Source organism: Nymphalis io, chromosome 3, assembly GCF_905147045.1.
Source record: "Nymphalis io chromosome 3, ilAglIoxx1.1, whole genome shotgun sequence".
Taxonomy (NCBI): Eukaryota; Metazoa; Arthropoda; class Insecta; order Lepidoptera; family Nymphalidae; genus Nymphalis; species Nymphalis io.
The window spans coordinates 7,619,563-7,643,125 of record NC_065890.1 but is presented as its reverse complement, the minus strand read 5'-3'; the positions used below and the strand labels follow the sequence as shown (position 1 = coordinate 7,643,125).

The 23,563-nt window shown below is 34.0% G+C and overlaps 1 protein-coding gene and 1 non-coding gene across 7 annotated transcripts in view; one reads left to right on the top strand and one right to left on the bottom strand.

Moving 5' to 3' along the window:
* The window catches only part of LOC126781428 (tensin-1), a 101,222-nt gene extending 77,659 nt beyond the window's left edge, over window positions 1-23,563 (bottom strand). For 2 of the 6 annotated variants that reach the window (XM_050506401.1, XM_050506402.1), the window contains exon 1: window positions 18,163-18,463. In XM_050506401.1, the coding sequence (XP_050362358.1) occupies window positions 18,163-18,243 (81 nt within the window). In that variant the 5' untranslated portion in view covers window positions 18,244-18,463. Of the gene's footprint in view, window positions 1-18,162; window positions 18,464-20,233; window positions 20,491-23,332 lie in introns of those variants that run through there. The other 4 variants (XM_050506399.1, XM_050506400.1, XM_050506403.1 and 1 more) reach the window with 4 other exon arrangements.
* Trnam-cau (transfer RNA methionine (anticodon CAU)) lies at window positions 1,120-1,191 on the top strand. Its single transcript has one exon. It is a non-coding gene; the product is annotated as a tRNA-Met (tRNA).

Sequence of the window (23,563 nt, the reverse complement as noted above, 5' to 3'; positions counted from 1 at the left end):
GTTGTAATAAGTTAAAAAATTCAACGTTACCTATTTGATTTTTTACCGTGTCACCTAAGGAGTGAAGCGCAAATTATGTGTTCTAAGCACTTTCGGTTTTATTTGTTTTTTATTAACGAGTATCCTTAATATCATCATGCTTATCGCTACCTAATTTTTACTGTAAAGGTAACATCAGTTTAATTATACTCCCTAATAAGTAATGAGCACACGAGTCAATATCTTTAAAAAAATATATTATACAATACACTAATATACAATAGAATAAAATAGAAAAACTTTATTGCACCAAGTTCTTAAGATAAATTACACAATTCAGCTTAAAATTAGAGTATAGTACAATGACTTTGAAAAGGCGGTTCATTGCTTCCAGTTTCAATGTCTAAAATATTATACAATACTCTACATATTTATAAAAAAAACCTTTGAAGAATGTTTCTGATATTCAAGATATTTTTCAGTCACTATTAATTTGCTTTAACAATGGACAGTAATTTCTAGAAAGCAATCTTAATTGCTACTTTCAATTAAATATATTCCTTTAACTACAAATTGCGTTACGTTTGAAAGTACCGCTTAGCTAGTCGTAGCTTGAATGAGCAATAATTTTCCTATATTCACACTTTCTCTATAATAATGCCTATTTTCATTTGTCAAAAGTCAAGCCAATTGTTCGTTTTTAAATATTACCATATTATTCGTCACAGACATTATTCACCTGTATGCTTTCAATATTTATTTCAATATTTAAATGTCTGAATGTGTATCTAAGATAATATTGCATATTTTAGCTATTTGCAAGTCTAGAATCAGTATTTAGTATGCCACAACATTAAAGCACTACTATAAAAACATTAAATGTAAAAAACCTCTACGTAAGATCTCGTACAACAAATATAAAAATGATTTCGGCTAACCGAAAATTACGTTTTTGAATAAAAATGCAATACTAACATTCAACACATTTGTAATCGATCAATCATGGATCAAATATTCAAAACGAAATAAGATGCAATCATATACCTAGTCTCAGTTTAGATATTTATTCTAGCCATTTCTGATTACATGATTAGGACTCACTGGCGATAAGCCTTAGATAATTTTACAATTCTTGAACGTAGCAGAGTGGCGCAGTGGAAGCGTGCTGGGCCCATAACCCAGAGGTCCGTGGATCGAAACCACGCTCTGCTATAAATATATTTTTGAAATATTATTTCTATTAAAACAACTAACAGACAGTATTTGAAAGATTATGGTTTTCCCCTTGTAATATTTAATGAAGGGTCAGCCCCTACCTATAGGGGAGTGTAACTCAATTAGGAACGAATGCAGTAAAGGTGAAAATAATATTACTCTACCTAGAGATGTCTCAACTTACCTATAGACAATAGGACAATGTTTTCATTTCGCATAATTAGTACGAAAAATTTAATTATGAAGGCAACATTTTCAAAACAAACAATTTAAGAATTATAATTAAATACTTTTTTTATTTAAGCAACACAAGGAAGTGTCGTTTAAAATGTTTCAAAAGTTTCAAAATATTTGCATACTATAAAAATTAAAACGCCACTATCGCCAATTCGATCGTATGTTTCGTCGTAATTTTTTGGTCTACTCCTTAAGCATTCATTAACTTTATTCGGTTATAAATATATTCAAATTATAAGGGTGTATAGAATATATTATGCAATTTGAAGCGTTAAAATAATAACATCCATATAAATAATAATTAAAAAGAGATTTCTTTACTAACATTTATATTCCTTTTTTTATATGTGAACATAGATTACCTTCTATATTACCTTAAATTTTATAGCGAGTGCATGACGAACGACTATTTATTGTGCATAGATACGGACCCCACTGTTTTATAAATTACCATCCAACTTTACGAAGTTAATTACGTTAATGGATAAACTATGTAACTAATTGTTGTTTTGTAAGCTCGTGTAAATAAACACACACAAATAAGTTATTTCGCAACAGAATCCGAGAAACTTTCTTAGAACTTCATACGATAAAATAAATGACAGAGGTCGCGGAGGATACGAGTACCACTATCGATAATGGTACACAGATGTACCTATTGTATTTTATTCATATAGCATTGAATATATATATATAAATATAAATTCCGGTTTTATAGAAATATACACATATTATTAGCCGATGGGTTTTCTGCCAGTTCGCCTAGGTAAGTACCACTCAGTTATCAATTATTCTGCCTACAAATATCATTATCTGTAAAATCTAAATTTAAAGTGTGAGTAAGCCAGTGTTATAAAATCTTAGATGGCGTAGTTGGCAATAAAAAGTTTGAACCGGTTTACACATCTTACAGTGCCAAAATTTACAGGCGAAAACCACTTACTTAAATATAGCTTACGAGTTTGTCTATTTTTCTAAAATATCTATAAATAAATTTTTGTAACTGTGTGTGGGTCATGCGCGCGCATATCATTAAATGAATTATGATTCGCTTTAAAAGGCTCAATTTATTATAATAATTGTTGAAAAGTAGGCAGCATAAAGGATGTTCAGTCTACATAACTAATTAATAGTTCGATTAAGGAATGACTGACACAAATAGTATCTCTATAAGGTGGAGTGAAAGTCCAATTTAAGTTATAAAGGATGTCTAAATTTGCAAAGACGCGAAACAAATCGTAAAACGAAACATTATTTATACATTCATATACAATAATCGGAGCACATCAATAGTCGTATATGATCCGTTTTTGGAAATGTTATTATGTTAATAGTAGCATATTATTTTCTCTACAAAGAGAATTCAAACTGAATATATGTATATCCATGCTCGTTTAATACTAAAAATAAATAAGTTGTTATAAAAAAAAACAAAAGCAACGTTAGCTGCGGTCAGGTCTATATTTCAAAAATGTGAATTACTTACTTATTAAAATCATTATAAAATATTTTTGCAGCCATGCAATTTTATAAATATGTGTATGTATAAAATAGCATAGCTGCATGTAAACGCAAATATTTTGTGGCTCTATTACAATAAATTATATTGAAATAGAGCCACAAAAAAACAATGCATATAATATAAAAATCAAACTTAAATGCACAGACGTAAAAGTACTAAAAGCGAAAGCTATTTTTAAAGTGAAATTTCTTAAGTCACAGAAAAATTAATACTGATTTTGGGTACATTTGTACAATAAACATAACGATTCCGAAGTAAAATAAGATGAACTTCTATTACTGTTATTGTACTGAGGTTCACCTTTCTTTTTTTAGTATATAATAAGGTTCCTCTGACAAAATAGCTCGATATTCATTCCACACAATTGAAGTTTAACTCACGAAAGATCTACTCACGTAGCTATTAAATATTAAAGTTTTTCTCATATTCTGCTCCTGTTAATGTAATCAAACGCATACTGCTGTTGATACAGATGTTAACCAACATCTGCTTGCGAAATAATAACAGTAAAACTCGAGCGTAAATATTTTAACTGTAGTTGAGTAATTCTTATTTTACCAATATGAAGCCCGCTAATAAGTTTATCGCCGACTAAATATTTTCATTTCAAGACCACCCGTACTGTAAATAATGCAGCGAACGTGTCCGTCAAGTTTGTTTATTTCTCAATATTATTTACGAATACACGTGAATTGTCATTTGATTCGATATTAGGTATCAATACTAAAGATACGTACAGCTAGTGGATTTTCTAAGCTGACAATAAATTACAGTTTTGAATTTTTAACAACATTGTGAATAAACAATATATATGTATATATACAATATTCGTAAGTGTTCTGAGTATTAAAATTAATTAAAGACATGGTTTGACTTGCACAACGCACTTTGAGGAAGTTAGGGTTAATTGGACTACAACTAAAAGTTATTCATAAGTTTCATCGATTTTCAGTCACGATAGGCATCTAGGATGTTTATTACACAACACAAGTAAGTCTGCAAACACAGATGCCTTCTCTCTATTCCCTTACTCTCATAATTCAATGGTACGGAGATTACACGACCGGATTAGGTGCAGAATCAACAGCTTTACAAGTTTATCGTGGCACGGGAGTAATATTGCAAACTTACTAACTCCAGGATTCGAACCACGGACCTACTACTACCATCCATACTAGCCACTAGACCAGAGGAAGGAACAAATAAGAGGAAGTCAACAAATTACTTCCATTACATGTCATTCCATAATTATTGAATGATGTATCAAATTGAAACGAAGGATAAATACCAAATAAATTGGTACATATACATAAAGCCAAGTATATTTTAGATTGATTTACCGACATTAGTTAACGACAAAAGTTTTAATCAAAATTCTATTTATCTTCGTTAAGAGTTGCATTTCATGGCGTGTTTCAATTAAATTAAATCTTGACTAGTTATTTATAGGGGCCGAGTAAAAGATGCGTTCACTGCTTAATGAGCGTCGATTGTTAAGAAAAATTTAGGGAATATATGTCCAGTCGTTTAAATGAAAAATGATGTTACGGTGAATTTGGAAACCCAAATGTACATCACATTAATTGTTTGTTCTGGAAATGAGAGCATAATGGCACTGTGCGAGGCTGTTTCGTGGCTTTGTTTGTTAAGTGTTGAAACTTCACCGTGACATCATACGTACATACACTTGTGTATGGCATACTCGAAACGGCTGCCTTGCGCAATTTTATAGATAAACTCCTTTAAAATGCTATCTTAAATATTCATTAGTTGTTTACAACGACATTCGAAGACTATGCTCAATGTATAACTTTCCATTGTATTATAAATGAACGTTCAGTGTTCGTATTCCTTGTTCGTAAATTTACAATACACCAACTTTTTACTTGGTGCATCTTCAGGCTCTATGAAAATATGATGGTCATGGACTCAGCTTGTAGCTGATATTAATTAAAATTAAGTGAAAAATGTATGTATGTATATTCTTGTATATGCATATGCTAGTTCCTACTAGGAATGCATTGCCGATACTTACTTTAGTACAAAAGGAATATGATTTTGTTGTTTCGCCAAATAAATGTTAAAATAACTAAGTATTTCTATACAAATTTAAAATTTTATTCCAAAATTGAAATTTAATTTTATATTCTTGTATTATTCAGCAAACTCCTGTATATTGTTTATACTATTAGTATATGTTATGTTTTCGAGTGGAGATGGCCCAGTGAGTAGAACACGTGAGGCACAGGCAAGCACCGCTGTACTTTCATGTGCTTAATTTGTGTTTATAATTCATCTCGTGCTCAGCGATGAAGGAAAACATAGTGTGGAAACCAATATGTGTCAGATGCAAATATCCCAAATAGACTGTCGAAATCAAATTTATTAAAATAATAAAATATATATAATAATAAAATATGAATACCAAAATCTTTGCGTCTCGAGTCACGCTACTGATTAGGGAAATAATTTTGTTTCTAAATTTGGCTTTATGAGGAGACCGACGTGCCATAACAATAAGACAATGACTTTTTCATGCAAACATAAAAGATGCCTTAAACGAGCCGTGAGTGGTCTTTTTGTCATTTATCAGAATATTTGACGAATATTATCATAATATAAACAACTTTTGACTAAATAACTTCTTTAAAAAACTATCGAATATTATTGCTACTAATTGAACGAAGTATATAACGTCGTAATGTAGTTATGATAATTATATTATATACTATGAATATTATTTTTGTTTTCGTTTTCGTTTCGTCTTTAATCTTAATTACGGTAATTAAAGATAATACAAATAAAGAAAGGAGAATTATATAAATAAAAATTAAATAAAGATTTTAAATTCAATATTATCTTTGTCTTTATGATAAAAATTAAATGATAAGCAAAGTAACAAAATATTACTCTTTAAAGTACAGTTTGAAAAATATATTTATTTAATTGTATAATATAAACAGCTGAAATATTTAGTTTGTATTTTACACGTCAAAAAAGACCTTTTATAAAACTTAAATTTTTATGTATGCTTAGCACAATTTACAATTTTATGATCACAGATATCGTTGATCTATTACAAACTTATATTCTCGAACTAAGTGGCTCTCTTGGCAATCTTGAATTATGCACCACAGTCAGAACGTAGTGTTACGGAACGTTTTAAAACGAAGTTAATCGGATTAGTGCGAGACGATATTGTATTTCATAATGACGCCCGCAACATTAGCCACACTAGATCGAAATAACTTTTGTGTTCCTTACGATTTGCGTTATAATCGCTCTTAAAATAATTCATGTAAATGTAATTTTTATCTGTTAATTACAAACTTTAATTTAGAGCAGAAAATAAGCGTCAAAAGGGAATTTACATTTTAATCGATTTTTTTAATAGTAGCGGAATTACGAATGATGATTATGTTTAAATAGGTCTCAGGTAAAAATTTGTCAACCATACATACGTTACATAAATATTTACTATGTAAATGATTTCGTTTGAATTTATTTTTGTTTAAGAAATACATTTTTTAAGCATTTTGCATTGTTGCGGATCAATAGATTGAATTGTGAACTTAGCACTTAAAAGATTATTTTTATTGTATATTTATGCGCTACCTTCTTGGACCAACAATACCCATAGTATAGGAGTATTGTTGATCGAAGGCTACCTATTCAATAATCACGTTCATGTTTTACCTCCTACGGAAAACGGATTGTTTCCTTTATTTTACGGCAATCTGTGTCAACATTTTACTCTATGCAGTATTTTTTATATGCCAGAAACTGTTTCGTTTTGGTAAAAAATGCTTTTTATATTAACCCATAATATAAATAAAGTATTAACTTATTATTTTCCACAACAGACAATGTTTAGTAGTAGTGACAATATTACCAATATTATTATAAAGTAGAATTCATCGTAATAATATGATTTATAAATATTTTATATAAAAACACTTCAAAAATACGTTACAGTTTTTAATGAACGAATAAAATGTCAGTTGTTTGTAAGGTTAGTCAAGCAAAAGAAATACGCTATAATGCCTGTCAAAGTCAGCTACAAAATTTTGAGCGGACTATAGCTAATGAAAACCTTGTAAAAGTTGTTTTAAAAAAAGTAAAAAAGTCACAGCTTCATTGTCATGTGGCGAGTGCACAATGCGTCTAAACGCAGCACAAACATCACCTGATCAACCACGTCATGGATCAGGTGATGTTGCAGTGGTCTGATGTATGTCGTCACACGTATGGATACGCCCCTTCGGCAATATGGTCGCATGCGCATCTATTGTCCTCGCAGCGACGTCACACGCTTGACCACACCCCCAGCAAGATGGCCGCATGCATCGCTTTTGTTTTCGCCTAGGAGGAGGTCCCAAAAGTGGCAAGCACGCGTGGTGGTCATCGTGAGAGGGGAATGCCTATATAAGCGCTGTTGTTGTTGTTTATTTTTAATAAATTAATTATTTCAACTATTTTTACTGTGCGCTCTAATGTAAACATTGTTGACTTGTCACAATAAATAATTCTTAAAGTCTGCCGGAGTTTTTAATTGGTGGTTAAGCTGCGATCCTCTTCACTGGTGACCCCGACGTTTGAAGAACGAAGAAGAAGAAGACCTTTCAAGATGTCAATGCCGGACGCTCCATTATCACGTGACGCCACAGCTGTTACCGCCCTTCCGGCCACTGGAGAAACGATGCGAGTTGGAGTGAGAGTACCTGTATTCAACCCAGATGATCCAGAATTATGGTTCGCACAGCTCGAAGGTCAATTCACCCTGTCCGGCATCCGAGAAGACTCCACGAAGTTCTATTACGTACTAGCGCAACTGGAACCACAGCACACGGCGGAAATAAGGGACCTGGTCGTAGCTCCACCTTCCACCGGCAGGTATGACAAATTAAAAGCCGAATTAATACGGAGGCTGTCAGCTTCACAAGAGCGTAAAATAAAACAACTGCTAATGCACGAGGAACTCGGTGATAGAAAGCCCACACAATTTTTACGGCATCTACAACACCTAGCTGGGCCAACTGTTCCAACCGATTTTATCCGTACCATCTGGTCAAGTCGACTCCCAACGCATTTGCAGACGTGTATAGCAGCGCAGCATACGAAGATGAGCCTTGAAGACATGGCAGAGCTTGCCGACCGTATCAACGAAATCGTTCCAGCAACATTGCAAGTGTCCGAGCAAGTAGCCGTGCCAGTAGCCGGTCGAGTAGCCGGGCAAGTAGCCAGTGCATCTAGTTCCACTCTAGGAGTACCAAGTACTAGTTTCGAAAGCCTGAATCAGACCGTAGCTGAGCTGAGCAAGCAGATGGAGATACTTAGCATGCAACTTAACCGAAGACAGCCACGATCCCGCTCACGATTCGCCATAGACAGATCGCGACGACATTCCCGCGCACGTTCCCGCTCACAAACAAATAACTACCCGTACTGTTGGTACCATTATAGATTCGGCGAGCGCGCACGCAAATGTATTCAACCGTGTAGCTACAAGAAGATGGGAAACTCTCAAGGCAGCCAGTAGTGGCGGTAGACGACTGCCTTACAATTTCGGGCCGCCTGTTCATCACGGATCGCAAGACCAAAGTGCAATATTTAGTTGATACCGGTTCAGACCTCTGTGTCTTTCCAAGATCCGCTGTTCGGGAACCTAGAAACAAAATGGGATACGAATTGTTCGCTGCAAATGGGACTATCATTTACACATATGGCTTCCTCCCCTTAACGCTGGATCTAGGACTTAGGCGCGCTTTCACGTGGCGTTTCGTCGTAGCAGACGTCTCAAAGCCCATCATCGGCGTCGACTTTTTAAGTTACTATAACCTGCTAGTCGACTGTCGCAACCAGCGCCTCGTTGACGGTGTTACCACACTTGCTGTTGCACTCCCGAAACAACGTTCTACGGAAACAATTTCCTCAGTCCGTACGACTTTAGAGGATACATCTTATCATCGCCTGCTTAGAGAATTCCCAGAAATCACTCGTCCTGCTGGAAAGCCGCACATCACCAAACACTCTACGGTGCACCATATCCGTACCACCGATGGACCACCGGTATCTAGCCGCCCGCGACGGTTAGACCCGGAAAGACTAAAAATTGCTAAGCAAGAGTTCGATGAGATGTTACAGAGTGGCACAGCAAGAAGATCTGACAGCCCATGGTCCTCACCGCTACATTTAACTAAGAAGAAAAACGACGGGTGGCGACCGTGCGGCGATTACAGAGCCCTAAACGCCCGTACAATTCCCGATAAGTACCCTATCAGGCACTTGCATGATTTTACGTGCCAGTTGACAGGCAGTACGGTCTTTTCAACCATAGACCTGGTTAAAGCTTATCATCAGATACCAGTATACGAAGACGACATTCCGAAAACCGCTATCGCCACTCCTTTCGGGCTTTACGAATTCCCGTTCATGACGTTCGGTCTTCGTAACGCCGCACAGACCTTTCAAAGATTCATGGACGAGGTACTGCGGGGCTTAGATTTTTGTTATGGGTACCTGGATGACATTCTAGTCTTCAGCAGCAGCAGTACCCTTCATCAAGAGCATCTCAAGTTGTTGTTCCAAAGACTAGCAGAATATGGAGTTCTAATAAATACCAACAAATGTACTTTCGGCAAAACGCAAGTCCAGTTCCTGGGCCACAACGTGTCAGCAGCAGGAATACAGCCGTTAGAATCGAAGGTTGAAGCCATTCAGAACTTCCCGGTACCCAAGACGCTAAAAGAATTACGAAGATTTTTAGGTATGATCAATTTTTATCGCCGTTTTATACCTAATGCTGCAAAAGTTCAGGCACCGCTCAACCAACTCCTCGTTGGGCCTAAAACGAAGGGATCGCAGCCTATTAACATGACGCCTGCCCTATTAGAGTCTTTCGAACTGTCTAAAAAGCAACTTTCAGAAGCTACGCTTTTGGTCCACCCAGATCCTCAAGCAGAACTGTCCATACAGACGGACGCTTCAGATACAGCAATAGGTGCTGTGCTGCAACAGTTCAAGAACAATGAATGGCAACCCTTAGCATTCTTTTCGAGGAAGCTAAGTCCATCACAGAAAAAGTACAGCCCATATGACCGAGAGTTATTGGCAGTGTATGACGCAATTAAACATTTCAGATTTATGGTGGAAGCTCGGACATTTTGTATCATCACGGACCATAAACCACTTACGTTTGTCTTTGCTAATCACCGAGAGAACAGTTCGCCACGCCAGTTTCGCTACTTGGACTTTATAAGCCAATTCACCACAGACTTCAGATATGTAGCTGGTAAAGAAAATATTGTTGCAGATGCCCTTTCGCGTATCGAGGCAGTTTCTATACCCTTAGATTACCACTCCCTGGTCAAAGCACAAGAGGCGGACAGCGAGCTACAGGACCTGCTGAAAAATGGGTCTGCGCTTAGGTTGAAGAAAATACGATTAGAGTCAGAGCCAGCTCTTCTGGTATACTGCGATGTCTCTCAAAGTAATCCTCGACCATTCATCACACCTTCATATCGCAAGCAGGTATTCGATTCGCTCCACAATTTAAGCCATCCAGGAGCCAAGCCTACGGTCAAGTTAGTTACAGAGCGCTACATTTGGCCTGGTATCCGCAAAGACTGTCGACAATGGGTAAAGGAGTGTCAACAATGTCAGCAAAGCAAAGTGACCAGACACACTCAAGCTCCGCTACAAGCCTTCGAAAGCCCTTCCGCACGTTTTCGACACATCCACTTGGATTTGATAGGTCCTTTACCTTTATGTTTAGGTTACAGGTACTGCCTAACCATCGTGGACCGCTACACAAGGTGGCCAGAAGTCTACCCACTACAAGACATCACCGCCGAAAGCTGCATTGCTGCCCTTTCCAGTGGTTGGATATCACGGTTCGGGTGCCCCGAACACATCACCACTGACCGTGGCCGGCAGTTTGAGTCGGGCGCTTTCAAAGAACTGGTCAAGCTCATCGGTGCCAACCATCATACCACAACGGCATATCATCCGACAGCTAATGGTATGGTAGAAAGACTACACCGTCAATTAAAAGCCGCAATTGCCTGTCATTCTACTCCGAACTGGGTAGAAGTGTTACCTTGGGTATTACTAGGTATACGCAGCGCATACAAGGATGACATTAAAGCTTCAACTGCCGAACTTGTCTACGGGGAACCACTGCGGTTACCTGGACAGTTCTTCTCATCAGCACCCCCAACCATCGAGGACATCACCGAATTCATTGGTAGAATCCGAACACATGTCAATAAATTAAGGCCACAACCATCATCTTGGCACACAAGTTCTAATCAAACTTTTTACATACCAAAAGACCTTATGCTTACCTCGCACGTATTTATCCGGCAGGGTCCCCATCGGAAACCCCTTCAAGCACCTTATTCAGGTCCATACAGGGTGCTGCGACGCGAGGAGAAAACCTTTGACATCGACGTACAAGGCAAAACGCAGCGAATCAGCATAGACAGACTGAAACCAGCTTACATACTCGCTGAGGACCAGACAGACCAGAATATCAAAGTTCAGGAGAAGTCTGATGCCATCCCTGCCAGTAAAACCAGGAGTGGTAGAGTGGTCAGATTCCCAAATTACTATCGCCCGTAGTCACGGTCTCGGCGGGGGAGTAGTGTGGCGAGTGCACAATGCGTCTAAACGCAGCACAAACATCACCTGATCAACCACGTCATGGATCAGGTGATGTTGCAGTGGTCTGATGTATGTCGTCACACGTATGGATACGCCCCTTCGGCAATATGGTCGCATGCGCATCTATTGTCCTCGCAGCGACGTCACACGCTTGACCACACCCCCAGCAAGATGGCCGCATGCATCGCTTTTGTTTTCGCCTAGGAGGAGGTCCCAAAAGTGGCAAGCACGCGTGGTGGTCATCGTGAGAGGGGAATGCCTATATAAGCGCTGTTGTTGTTGTTTATTTTTAATAAATTAATTATTTCAACTATTTTTACTGTGCGCTCTAATGTAAACATTGTTGACTTGTCACAATAAATAATTCTTAAAGTCTGCCGGAGTTTTTAATTGGTGGTTAAGCTGCGATCCTCTTCAGTCACAACTTTGAACTGTAAAAAAAAAAAACTAAACTTTTCAATATTTATTTCAATATATAAAGTATTATAGATACTATTATACCAAAATAATTGTAATTACTACTACACTTTTATACTAAAGTTTTTTAAATGTTTTATTTATATTATACCCGCTATTGTGTTATGGTTGCTCATTTATGTTTAGCAGTGACAAGTTAATTGGTGTCAACGATTGAAGCAAGTAGAAAATGTTGACGATAGCTACGCTGTCATCGCGTCAATAAGTCACGCCCGCCGCCAATCGAGGAGACCCTAAGGAGTATCCTATAATGACTTTATGTAGTTATCTTTAGTTCCAGTGGTGATAACTTATTAGACAAATGTCATTTCAATCTATTCAATTACACTATATATGTTGTCCCTCTTTACTATTGTATAAGGTTTTTATTTAACAATGAACTATCCATAACCGATTAATGTCTTAATAGTTTCCAATTTCGATAAACTGGTTTTACTTAATAGTAGCAGATTAATAGCTAAATTCAAAACGTGACAAAACATACAATATAAAAATTATATTATACACCTTTTAATTTAAAATATTGTAAAAATCTATTAGGTACAAGCGGGAATATATCGATATCGCATGCGGTCGCAATTTACTTAAGCACCCTGTTTCAATTTGCTAAACTTTTTATCTATGCAGTGTAATCTGTGGGTTTTGCCCTTTTGTAATCAACGAAAAATACTGCTGTAAAACTGTTATCATATACTTTAATCTATACGAAACGGTCCGCTAGGTTCTATTAAAAAAGATAAATGTGAGCTTATGAGTCTCATTAAAATTCGCATGTACAATGCTTTAATGAAAATTAATTACGTGTAACTTTGTTTTAAGTATGGTTACTTCCCTTACTGAACTTCTTAAAATCTTTACGTTTATTAATGTTCGTCGAGACCTTGACTAGTGGTCGACCATAATCATTATTGCAATTTGGAATTTGTTAATATTTCTGTTTCCTATTATTTTTATTGATAACTATAAAAGAAAATCATTTTACAAGCAGAGGAGTAAAAGATACCGAACTGTTTCTTTGCCTATTTAAACGAAGATTATACATCTAAACAACAAATACAGCTATATATTTTATAATGTATTTATTTCATGGGCGTGTTAGAATATTCCTCTGTCAAAATAGTTAAAAAAAGGTATTATCTCGTAGGGAATTCGATCGACTATAATTCATATAGAAAATCTGATTGACATCCAGTAAGACCTCCCACGCGGCAAAGCTTGAGTCTGTTTTTTTACATTATTTACATACAATTGTTCAACTTGGTAATTGTTGAACTGTGTTTATTAAAGTTACGGATAATCCACTAATAGATAAATTTAATCGATTAATACCATATCTAGCTTATATTTTAGTTATGGTTGAATATAGTATACGGCGTAAGTTATAAATATATTAGTTGCTATTATTGTTTACATCACACATTACACTTTCAAATCATGATTGTGTAATGAATATATTTTATTCTTTGCGTATTTCCACGAGGGTCGTACCGATGTGTTATATTCCCCTTTTAAAAGTAAAACAACTCTTTGTGCTAGAGCGTCTCTTGACATCGCCACGCGGTACAATTTGCTCACTAGAAAAAATAGTCAAGGGTTATTTTGCGGTTACATTGTGTCGAGTTTAAGTCTCATAAATTATGTTACTGCACTCTTAACTTAAAAGCAGAGTGCACCAGGTGGTCGTAGCTATTTTTAGTCTCCTGTTTATACACCAATAAGGGAATAAATTTTATTTTATGACTTCCATTCAAATCAATTTTGATTAATGGCCAAGAACAATTCGAATTTTATGTAGCTTTTAAGAAGTCAATTCTATTTACAATCAAATCAAATTTTCTAGAAATCTTAACTGTACAGTGGTCGGTAATACATAAGTTTTTTATTCAACATCGAAGCGCGGGTTGACAGCTGGCTGGCATGTTTCACGAAGCGTGATATTTTTTGCAAAGACATGATGTTTGCGGTCGGAGTTAAAATTTCAGCGATGAAATCTAATACATATTAGTAATTCTATACTGAATTACATTGCATGACGAGATGAGTTACGGCGATGTATTCAAAAATATCAGTATGTAATGTAAACCGTCATCGGAATAAAAAATACAGTTTGTACGTGTTACGAGCATTAAAAATAGCTTATTACTTTGGAAATTAAATGTGCGTTTTTTTAAAATTTGATAGTTCAATATAATATATATATAGCTCTACATAACACAGATCCTACCTAAATGTTATGATTGATATTATTAATACCTAATTCATTACAGTACACTCTAAAAACATAATCGGTTTCTTTGAACAAATCGCTGCAGCTACTGGTAATTGAACGCTCGTAGTTTGTATTTACGAGTAAGTACTGATTGCGCATTATTCATAATGAAGCCCAGAGCCGCTCCTGCTCTGTTCATTAGACGCATCGCTAAGTACCTGCGAGCTGACCCCCTCGACTCCACTTCCGGTCAGCTCTCAACACACTTTAGGCAGTTCCTGTACTGTGCAATATCCGGTTGCAATAACAATTACTTATTGAGATCGGTACATTCACTTCTGGAACTGTGTTTCATTTATATTTATAATATGTTGAACCAGTTTTAACTGAATTCTTTTAAAATTCATATTTTTAAGTCGTTAACTTTTTAATAATGTATATTAAATTTTTTTCTTTTAAATTATTGACAACCCTATTAAAACGCGTCATTCTACGTAGGGGGTATCTATGTATGGTTTCATTTTTTACAAGTATATCCAACGAGGTCCTTTATATTGAAAATTACTATTCTACTATAATTACATACAACTCTTTAAATGGTATTTTTTATTTTTCCAATATTGCCTTAATAAGAAGACTTCTTTTGTCTTTGAATATGCAAACTTTCACAGTTAATTTTAACCCAAATTAATAACTAACAGCGCAATTAAACCTTTGGCAAACTATTGAGTCACAATTGTTCGTTCTTTTATATTTAATCGATGACTAATGCATATCTAAAACGTCTAAGCAGGTCGGCTCAAAGAATTCAAACAATCGTTGAGTAGTGTGACAAAAAGGTTTGTCAGTCACCAAACGAATGTGGATTAATCTCGTTCCCATCGTATGCGGTACGGCGCAAGCGCAGCGTTGAATCTCGGAAGGTCCGTTCTTAAGGAATGTATCGTAAATCATCGCGTATATCCGTTCTCAAAGATACCGACATCGTTCAAACGTTCTACCCACTATTCATTGTTATCAGAACAACTGTTCATAATAAAACGTAAATGTTTCAATATTCGTTAAAAGATAAAGAAAGCAGAATTTAAAGTTATTAGTATAATTATTTAGAATTATTTATATAAAGGACTTTAGTATATACAAATTAAAATAGCTACTGTACAAATCATAACCTGTTCTACAAAAGGAATGATAACAAAAATGTTAGCAGCGTTTCCCCGTTGAATCGCAATTCCGATCATCTGGGCGAAAAATTAACCAGGCATCCTGTTGCTAGTAGACGCAATAAGACAAAGTATTATACGTTTGATAGAGTTTTATACACTATTATCTGCAAACGGAACAAAGACATAATTTACAGTTATGTTGATTTATATTGACCGATTTCTCTAAAATCAGTTTAATTTTACACTAAAGTACTAAAATTTTAATATTTTATGAGATAACCTGTCTAACAGAGAACAATGACTACGGACATATGTATCAGCTAATTGCTCGGACACGTCAAAAGCACCGCCCGCCCGTTGAAAGGCCTATTGTCCGCAACGTCGAGGCATACAGCTCATGTATGTACATATGATCTTAATTAACTCATAAGCATGGATAGCACATAGGCGAATAATCAAATACAATGACTACATTATATTTACTACATGTCTTTATATCATCCTTCATTCACCGACTCGAACAAACATTAATTTTAACGCAAAAACGTACTCGCAACACATTATAGCTGTACGTAGGTATGTGTACAATCCTCTATTAGAAAATACAACGAACAGTAATGAGTGCTAATTTACATTGAGCTCTTTAATTTGCATAAAGGCCAAAAAACAATTGACACATTTGACCTAAAAACATCAATGGTAACTTATTTTTAAAGATATTAAATATCTATCCAATAATGACAAATTCGTTTGTGATGTGACACTGAACTTGGAAGAGTGTTTGCCCGCCGAGCCATCGACACCGGCCGGGGCTTGTAGGCGTTGCACTGGTTCTTACGCAACTATTCGGGAACTTTAGGTCTGCGTGTACCAACGCATGTGACAACGCACGCGGACTCACATCACCACATTAGCATTCTACCGTTAACTCTACTTGCCAAGGCAAACTAATGCCGCCACACATACAAAACAATACTAAATATCACCTTTATTTTCTCCGAAGAGTTTTCTAATGTTACTTTGATAACAAAAGATAATAAATATTCGCTGTATGTACTTTAACTTTAACCTTCATCTATTAAAATAGAGTCAAGTCGTTATAATAGGTTTAAATGTGCATCATTAAATATGTTATTGTATAATTTCATCGAGTTATTGCAATTTTACCTGATGATAACCTTTGTTAGTTGCAAGTATAAACAGAAACCGATATCAAACAAGATACACAATGATAAATACTCTTTTTTTAATTCCTCAGATGTTAAAGAATGTATAAAAAAATAGAAACCGTTAAAGGTTACATTTTAAAGTAGATAATTTTTAATTCGTATAATGATAAGTGTAGAACACGCTCGACAATAATAGAGCCGCATGTAAATTATTTTTACCGCATCTATCGAAACCACTACCTTATAATATAAGATTTATGTTGCGATAAGAATATGTGTATATAATAATAGTATTGTTATTGATATCAGCGCGGCACGTTTACTGCTTCTAATTCAAGAAAACAACATTTCTCAAGAGTAATATTGTTTCAAATTGTATTCAATTTACATAGACTTGACAATTTGAAAATGTGTGTTATCGTTTCTCGTTTTTTATCGTAAAAAATTTCTAAAAGTATGGAAATTTGTGGTTTTCAGGACTAAAATATTCTACCATTCAATGTTAACGAAATGCATTTATCTCATTACAAAAATTAATCTCTTTATTATCTCCTGACACAAACACGCAGACAGACAAAACAAAAATTTGCCTTCGTATTTATAGTATTCCTTAGAAATTTCCAAAAACACTTTTAATCATTCAAGAAGAAAAATAGTACTAATATTAATAATAAGCAAGATAGTATTAATATTGATTTTGGTATAAAAATGTATAGAAGCGACGGTGTGTTATGTGTTTTTTAACGATCATAAGGATGATCGGAAAATTATTCTTAGACCAATTGAAGAAACATATCCGCCGATATAAGTCACTAAGGATCAATTATATCTCATTGTCTTCGTTAAAGCGAAATACTGGCGTGAGAAAAAGGGCTGAAACATTCTTTTGGGATTCTTTGTGTACAAACAATGCGATTCATAATCTTTCCATTTATTGATAAAAAATGTTCAATAACTTGTTCATGATTATAAATTTTTGTAAGTTCAAAGTTGATTTACAATTCCAATTGTTCTTGTTTAATAATAATTATTATTAAGAATAAAAAAAAGAAAAACATAGTTATCAAAGAATATTTTAAAAATATATTAATTCCACTGAAACGAACATAATTTAATAAATATAATTATTATTATAAATAAAAAAATTGTTCAGATTATAAGTTACAAGATATTTACCTATAATAGATAGCAAAAAATAACATTACAAACAATCTATAAATGCAATATAATATTTTTTCCTAAAACGTTTTTTTTTTCCTTTTGATTTAACGTTTATTCGTTGTATAAACATAGTTATCAAAGAATATTTTTAAAATATATTAATTCCACTGAAACGAATATAATTTAATAAATGTACTTCAACGCATAGCTTTTGCGTAGAAAATATCGTTCGATTTTATTGTTTTTTATACCGATAAAATAGGAATGAAAAGTAATAACTGGTTCACCAACTCTAGGAGAATACATTTAGTGATTACTACTCACACACTATATACAACATAAATATTTTACTTTAATATGTACCTGATTTATGAAATGCAATGGTCCACTCACGCGACAAAGTGGCGGCGGAGACTCGTATCCCCAGAAACAATTCCAAGGCATTTTTATTCATTTTCATATGCTGAAATATTAACTCGAAAATTTTGCTTCCATTTTCACGAATTATTTAATTCATAAACAAATTATGAAACTTATTTATATTAAATGTATAGTCGTCTAGAGTAAAAAGAAATGGTAAACGTAACATTCACTTGTAAAAAGGTTTGAAGCGGTCCTGAAGTAAAATTTGTACTATCTACGTTAACGAGCGTCCCCGAGCTCCGCCGCCACACAACTGAGGTGCACAGCAGCTGATCCGCTCTCATCGGAGACCATCACAAAAAAAAGGTTCTACGACCCAGTAGTAAAACCATAGGTTATTTTACAAAGATAAATAAATTAAATTACCATTCCATACATTAGGGATATGGCAAAAAATTTAATATTAGAAATAAACAATTGAACAATATAAAAATAAATACTGTTCTGCGAATATATAAATAATATGAGTTACCATTATATATTACCATTTTTATACGTTGACGTAACTGGCCTTATTTATTTGTCATGTTTTCCTAAAAAAATCACATTTAATTTTGTCGATTTCATGAAGTTAAAGATTAAAGGCACGCAGTGCTTAATGCCTTAAAATCAAAATCATTCCTTAATGCGTCTCTACATAATGAAAAAACTGTCTCCTCTCATAATTTCCTAAAATTCCTTATAGTCAAAATATTATTTTATTTATAACTGTCTCTGTTTAATATTATGTTTTTTATTGTTTAAACCAAACCTTCTCCTCAAAAAGGGAGAGGAGGCCTTAGCCCAGCAGTGGGACATTAACAGGCTGTTACTGTTACTGTACTGTTATTGTTTAAAAAAGTGCGAACAGATAGCACACACAAAAATATTTTAGGTATGTTTATTATATAGACAGGGAAAAATTAAAGTCAGTAAAAATTGCGGTGTGATTATAACAAAAACAAAAACTGAATGATATGAAAGATGAGATGATGAACCTGTTCATTGTAAATACTTTTTTATATATCTACTACACTTAAACATTTAGAATCTGTTTATCGTACAATAATTATTTATTCTTATAAAAACTAGATACTTGGAACAATGAAATCGACACAATAATGCCAAGTAATTAAATGCCAACAACAGTTGTTTGCTGGACTCCAACAAAAACATTAATAGTATAATTAATATTCTCCATCTTATTCTATGAGGAATGTAAAATTGTGAATAAAAATTTTATAATAAAAAATGCTTAAAACCTCGACGACCAAAAACATTTATAATTTTTAACCGTTTTAATTTTGAAATAAACGCACAAAAAACATAATGATTAACATGAGTACTGATGTAAAAAGGAATAAACCATGATTAATGATGATGATTTTTTAATTTATTCCAACCATTCTTGGTTTATTTTAACCTACATATTTCGGGATGCGAGTGCATCGATATTCAAATCCGTTGGCCTAATCATCCCTTAAAGAATATCTTACATAAATACAGATTAGTCCATTATCCATATGTACACATTCCTAGCGGGAAATCAAAACATTTTATGTGTATATATCATTAACATGTATACGACACTCAAAATCCATTATACACAATCTACAGAATTATTCCTGACCAAGATTATCTCCTGACGAATGTCGGGCTACGAGTATTAAATACATCGAACAAATATACACTCCAGTTGGATAACATATATTCAATAAATGTTTTTGGTTTTGAAAAATACAAAAAAGAACAATCGGCACTATTATATTTATTGGAGCATAAACTATTGCGAGTAAATGATAATCGAAGTTTTGGGTGAAAGCTAGAAAAATATTAATTTCAAACGTAACACAAATAATAATTAAAAAAATTTTAACCTACTTATATTATATTATTAAGTCGAAGTTAAACTAATTATGTGAACAATTTATAAATGACATAAAATATTTAAATATACTCCTAAGAAAATTAATGTTAAGTACAAATTTATGCTATTAAATAAGCGGTATATGATGTACAATAACAAACTAACCTGGGACACGAACTGTATTGGTGTGCTGACCACGGGCGGACGCTGACGGTCACGGGACCACGGGCATGTCCAGGGCATATTTCTATGATGAACAGCTGATTATATTCTTCATAAGAAACACGACCATTTACACATTGATTGATTGATTTAATATGAGCTCTTTGATGTTATGAACACCAACAATTTGATTGATTAAATTATTATATGTTGGTAACGTTTTATCATTATTAACCAGTGCACGATTATTCCTGGGTACGTGCGTGCAACAGGATAAAAGGCGTACGCATGCGTGCGAACAGTAAGCCGCGCGGCTCGGGACTAGGAGGCCCGAGGCTCGACTCCAGGCCGCTATACGCGTGTGTTGTATGTAGTGTTCACTGTTCGCTTGTGAACCACATAAAAGAAACCCAAACACTCCCGGTCTCAACACCGGGACGGACGTATCAATTGCCTAACCAACGTATGTACATACGTTTGCATTAGGTACGAATATACCCGTTGATGTACTCTCACTGCAATATTTACATCATTAAACAATATCGAAATGACTGCAGGAAATAACATGATTACAACATACAAAAAGAAAAGGAAATGTAGGCCATCGTTTCCTTTGATATTAAACTAAGAAAATCTGTAGAGACGAAGCTTTTAATCATAATTTTGTCGATCTAACTATTAACAGTTATGGTAAAATAATAAAAGAGAAATCTCTATACATGTCAAAATTCTTGTTTTGGTATAACAAGGCTTAGTGTGATGAAATAAGTAGTTATTTAACATTAACAATGATCAAATAACTATTCAAACATTTTCATATACTACCACCACCTATATTCTATAGTAAATATTAGATTTTATCCTTTTAACATATAATAAAAGTAGTTGATATTGAATTGATATAAAAAAAATATTTAAAGAATAAAATAAGTTACTTAATAAATTATTATAAATCAAAATCCATTACATTTAGATAAGTATTTATTGACTGTCAAATTAGAAACTACAACTATACTCACTTACAAATAGAGTAAAAATTCAAATGGCAGATCGAATTTTAGCATAATATTTGACATTACATGTAAAGAAGAGACGATATCAGATACAAACAGTAAAAATATACGAGGAACAGCAAACGCAAGTTCGGTCTTATCGCTTATAGCATTTTTTCAGACAACATTTAGTGAAAGTTTGATAAAAGATTTTCTTGGTATTTATATGAAATCTAAAAATTATTACAAGAGGCATGAACAAATGGTAAAATGAAAACACGGTGAATATTTTTCTGTGATCTTTCAAACTGTAAATTTTATTAAAAAATCCAGGCGATGATATGTATGCACACAAAAAATCTTGAAATCTTTATCGGGCATAGTTTTGTACATTAGTCTTGAATGTTTGAGCTTCTATAATTTCCGAAGGAATCTGGACAACAGTATCTATCACCATCTTGTTTTCGATTCGATAACTTCAAAGTATTATCAGTTATCACTAGCGCTCAACCATAGTGACAGACTTAATGTATCATATATAAACAATTATCACTATTACTTAAAAAGGACTTCCACATAAGCGAACCACAGATATTTTGCTAAACAGCTCCTTTTATAAATAGGGTGGGCATACTGCCTCCACAACCCATAGCCCAATGGCTATGTGCGACAGTTAAGTCTTATAGTGCACTGTACGAATTTATAACCAACTCTTACATCGTCGGTGAGCCACCAATCTTAAGAAATGATATTATATATTGCATCTATAGTTATACTAGCTCACTCAGACCGGAACACAACAATACTATTTGTAAGTATTGCTGTTTGCCGGTAGAATAAGTGATGAGAGGGGTGCAGACCAATCCAGACGGGCTTACAAAAACCCTACCATCAAGTAATCCCACAGTAAAGGCGTAACAGTTCATACATTTTATAAAATTTTAATCCCAGAAAGTTTTTTTTTTTTTTGGAAATAAAAATCCACACATCACAAATTTTAAGTACTTAGGATATACATAAGCTTTTATCACATTGTCCTTAGCAGTAGTAAAAGATATACTATTTTTATTTAAGATATTTAAAACCTAATGTTAGGTACATGCAATGCGCAAATGTTCCAATAGCAATTTATATAAATGGCTGATGTAATAGTAATTATATTACACGGTCTTATATATTTTATTATGTATATATTCTCAGGTCTACCTCTTAAATTTATCAATTCATAACGTATATAACAACATACGTAGGTAACTACCTAAACCATATCTAGATAAGCTAGATATTTAACATGAATTTAGAGCAATTACAGAACATTTTGTTTGACCTCGTCAATTAATTTACCTTAGCTATGCATGGATGTTACATTCGCTAATAAGTCTCAATTAACATTCACGCGCATCAAATATAGAACCTACATCAAATTATGCTAATAAAGTATGTAGAACAACTAATAGGTTCAGTTTCACACTAATCAATGATTTTTATGTATCATGATTGACTATGCCTCAGTCGAAAAAAATAAAAATGTTAAAAGAGCTTAAGTTTATACAACAGATAAGTAAAAACTATAATGTAATAACACTAACCACAGAGAATAACAACCGAGAGTAGGAACCGAATGTCAACACAACACGATGTTAAGTAGGTACAACATAATTGAAATAAATAAATACCTATATCTCACTTCTAATTAAATGTGATTATAAAAGTACTAACCAACACTAGTCTCTAGTGAGTTCGAGTGAGTGAGATAAATAATATTAGCAATAAAAATCTAAGGAATATGTATGTCGTTTTATCCTACTATTTCTAGTATTACGAATAAGAAAGTACTTTTGTTATTATGTGTAAGTACGTGAATATTTGTCTTTTAATCACGCTCGTATTTTGATTGCTTTTTTGTAATTCACCAAATTTAGCAGTCTGTTATTTCTTCTGATACAATGAAATGATAAATAAATTCGAATAGAGCTACAAATAAAATAGGATACATACTGTACACTCATTACACATGTATATTATTCTCGTTAATTTATAACGGTAACTTATACTAAACAAAGTCTATTAAAAATAAATAACATAGGCTTTAGGAATAGCTATAACATACCAATTTCGAATCCTCCGTACTCATGCGTTTACGACACCAGGAAACCACTATACGTATATATTTTGAAATCAAACGTTTTAAATTCTTACATATCAATAACCATAGTAATATTATTATAAGTGTAATAAAAAATATATTTTCCATTGCAAAGGCAAAACGGACTGTCTAAACGAATACTATACGGCACACAATTGCGCTACAAGTGTACCTATGACTGAACACCTCACTTGA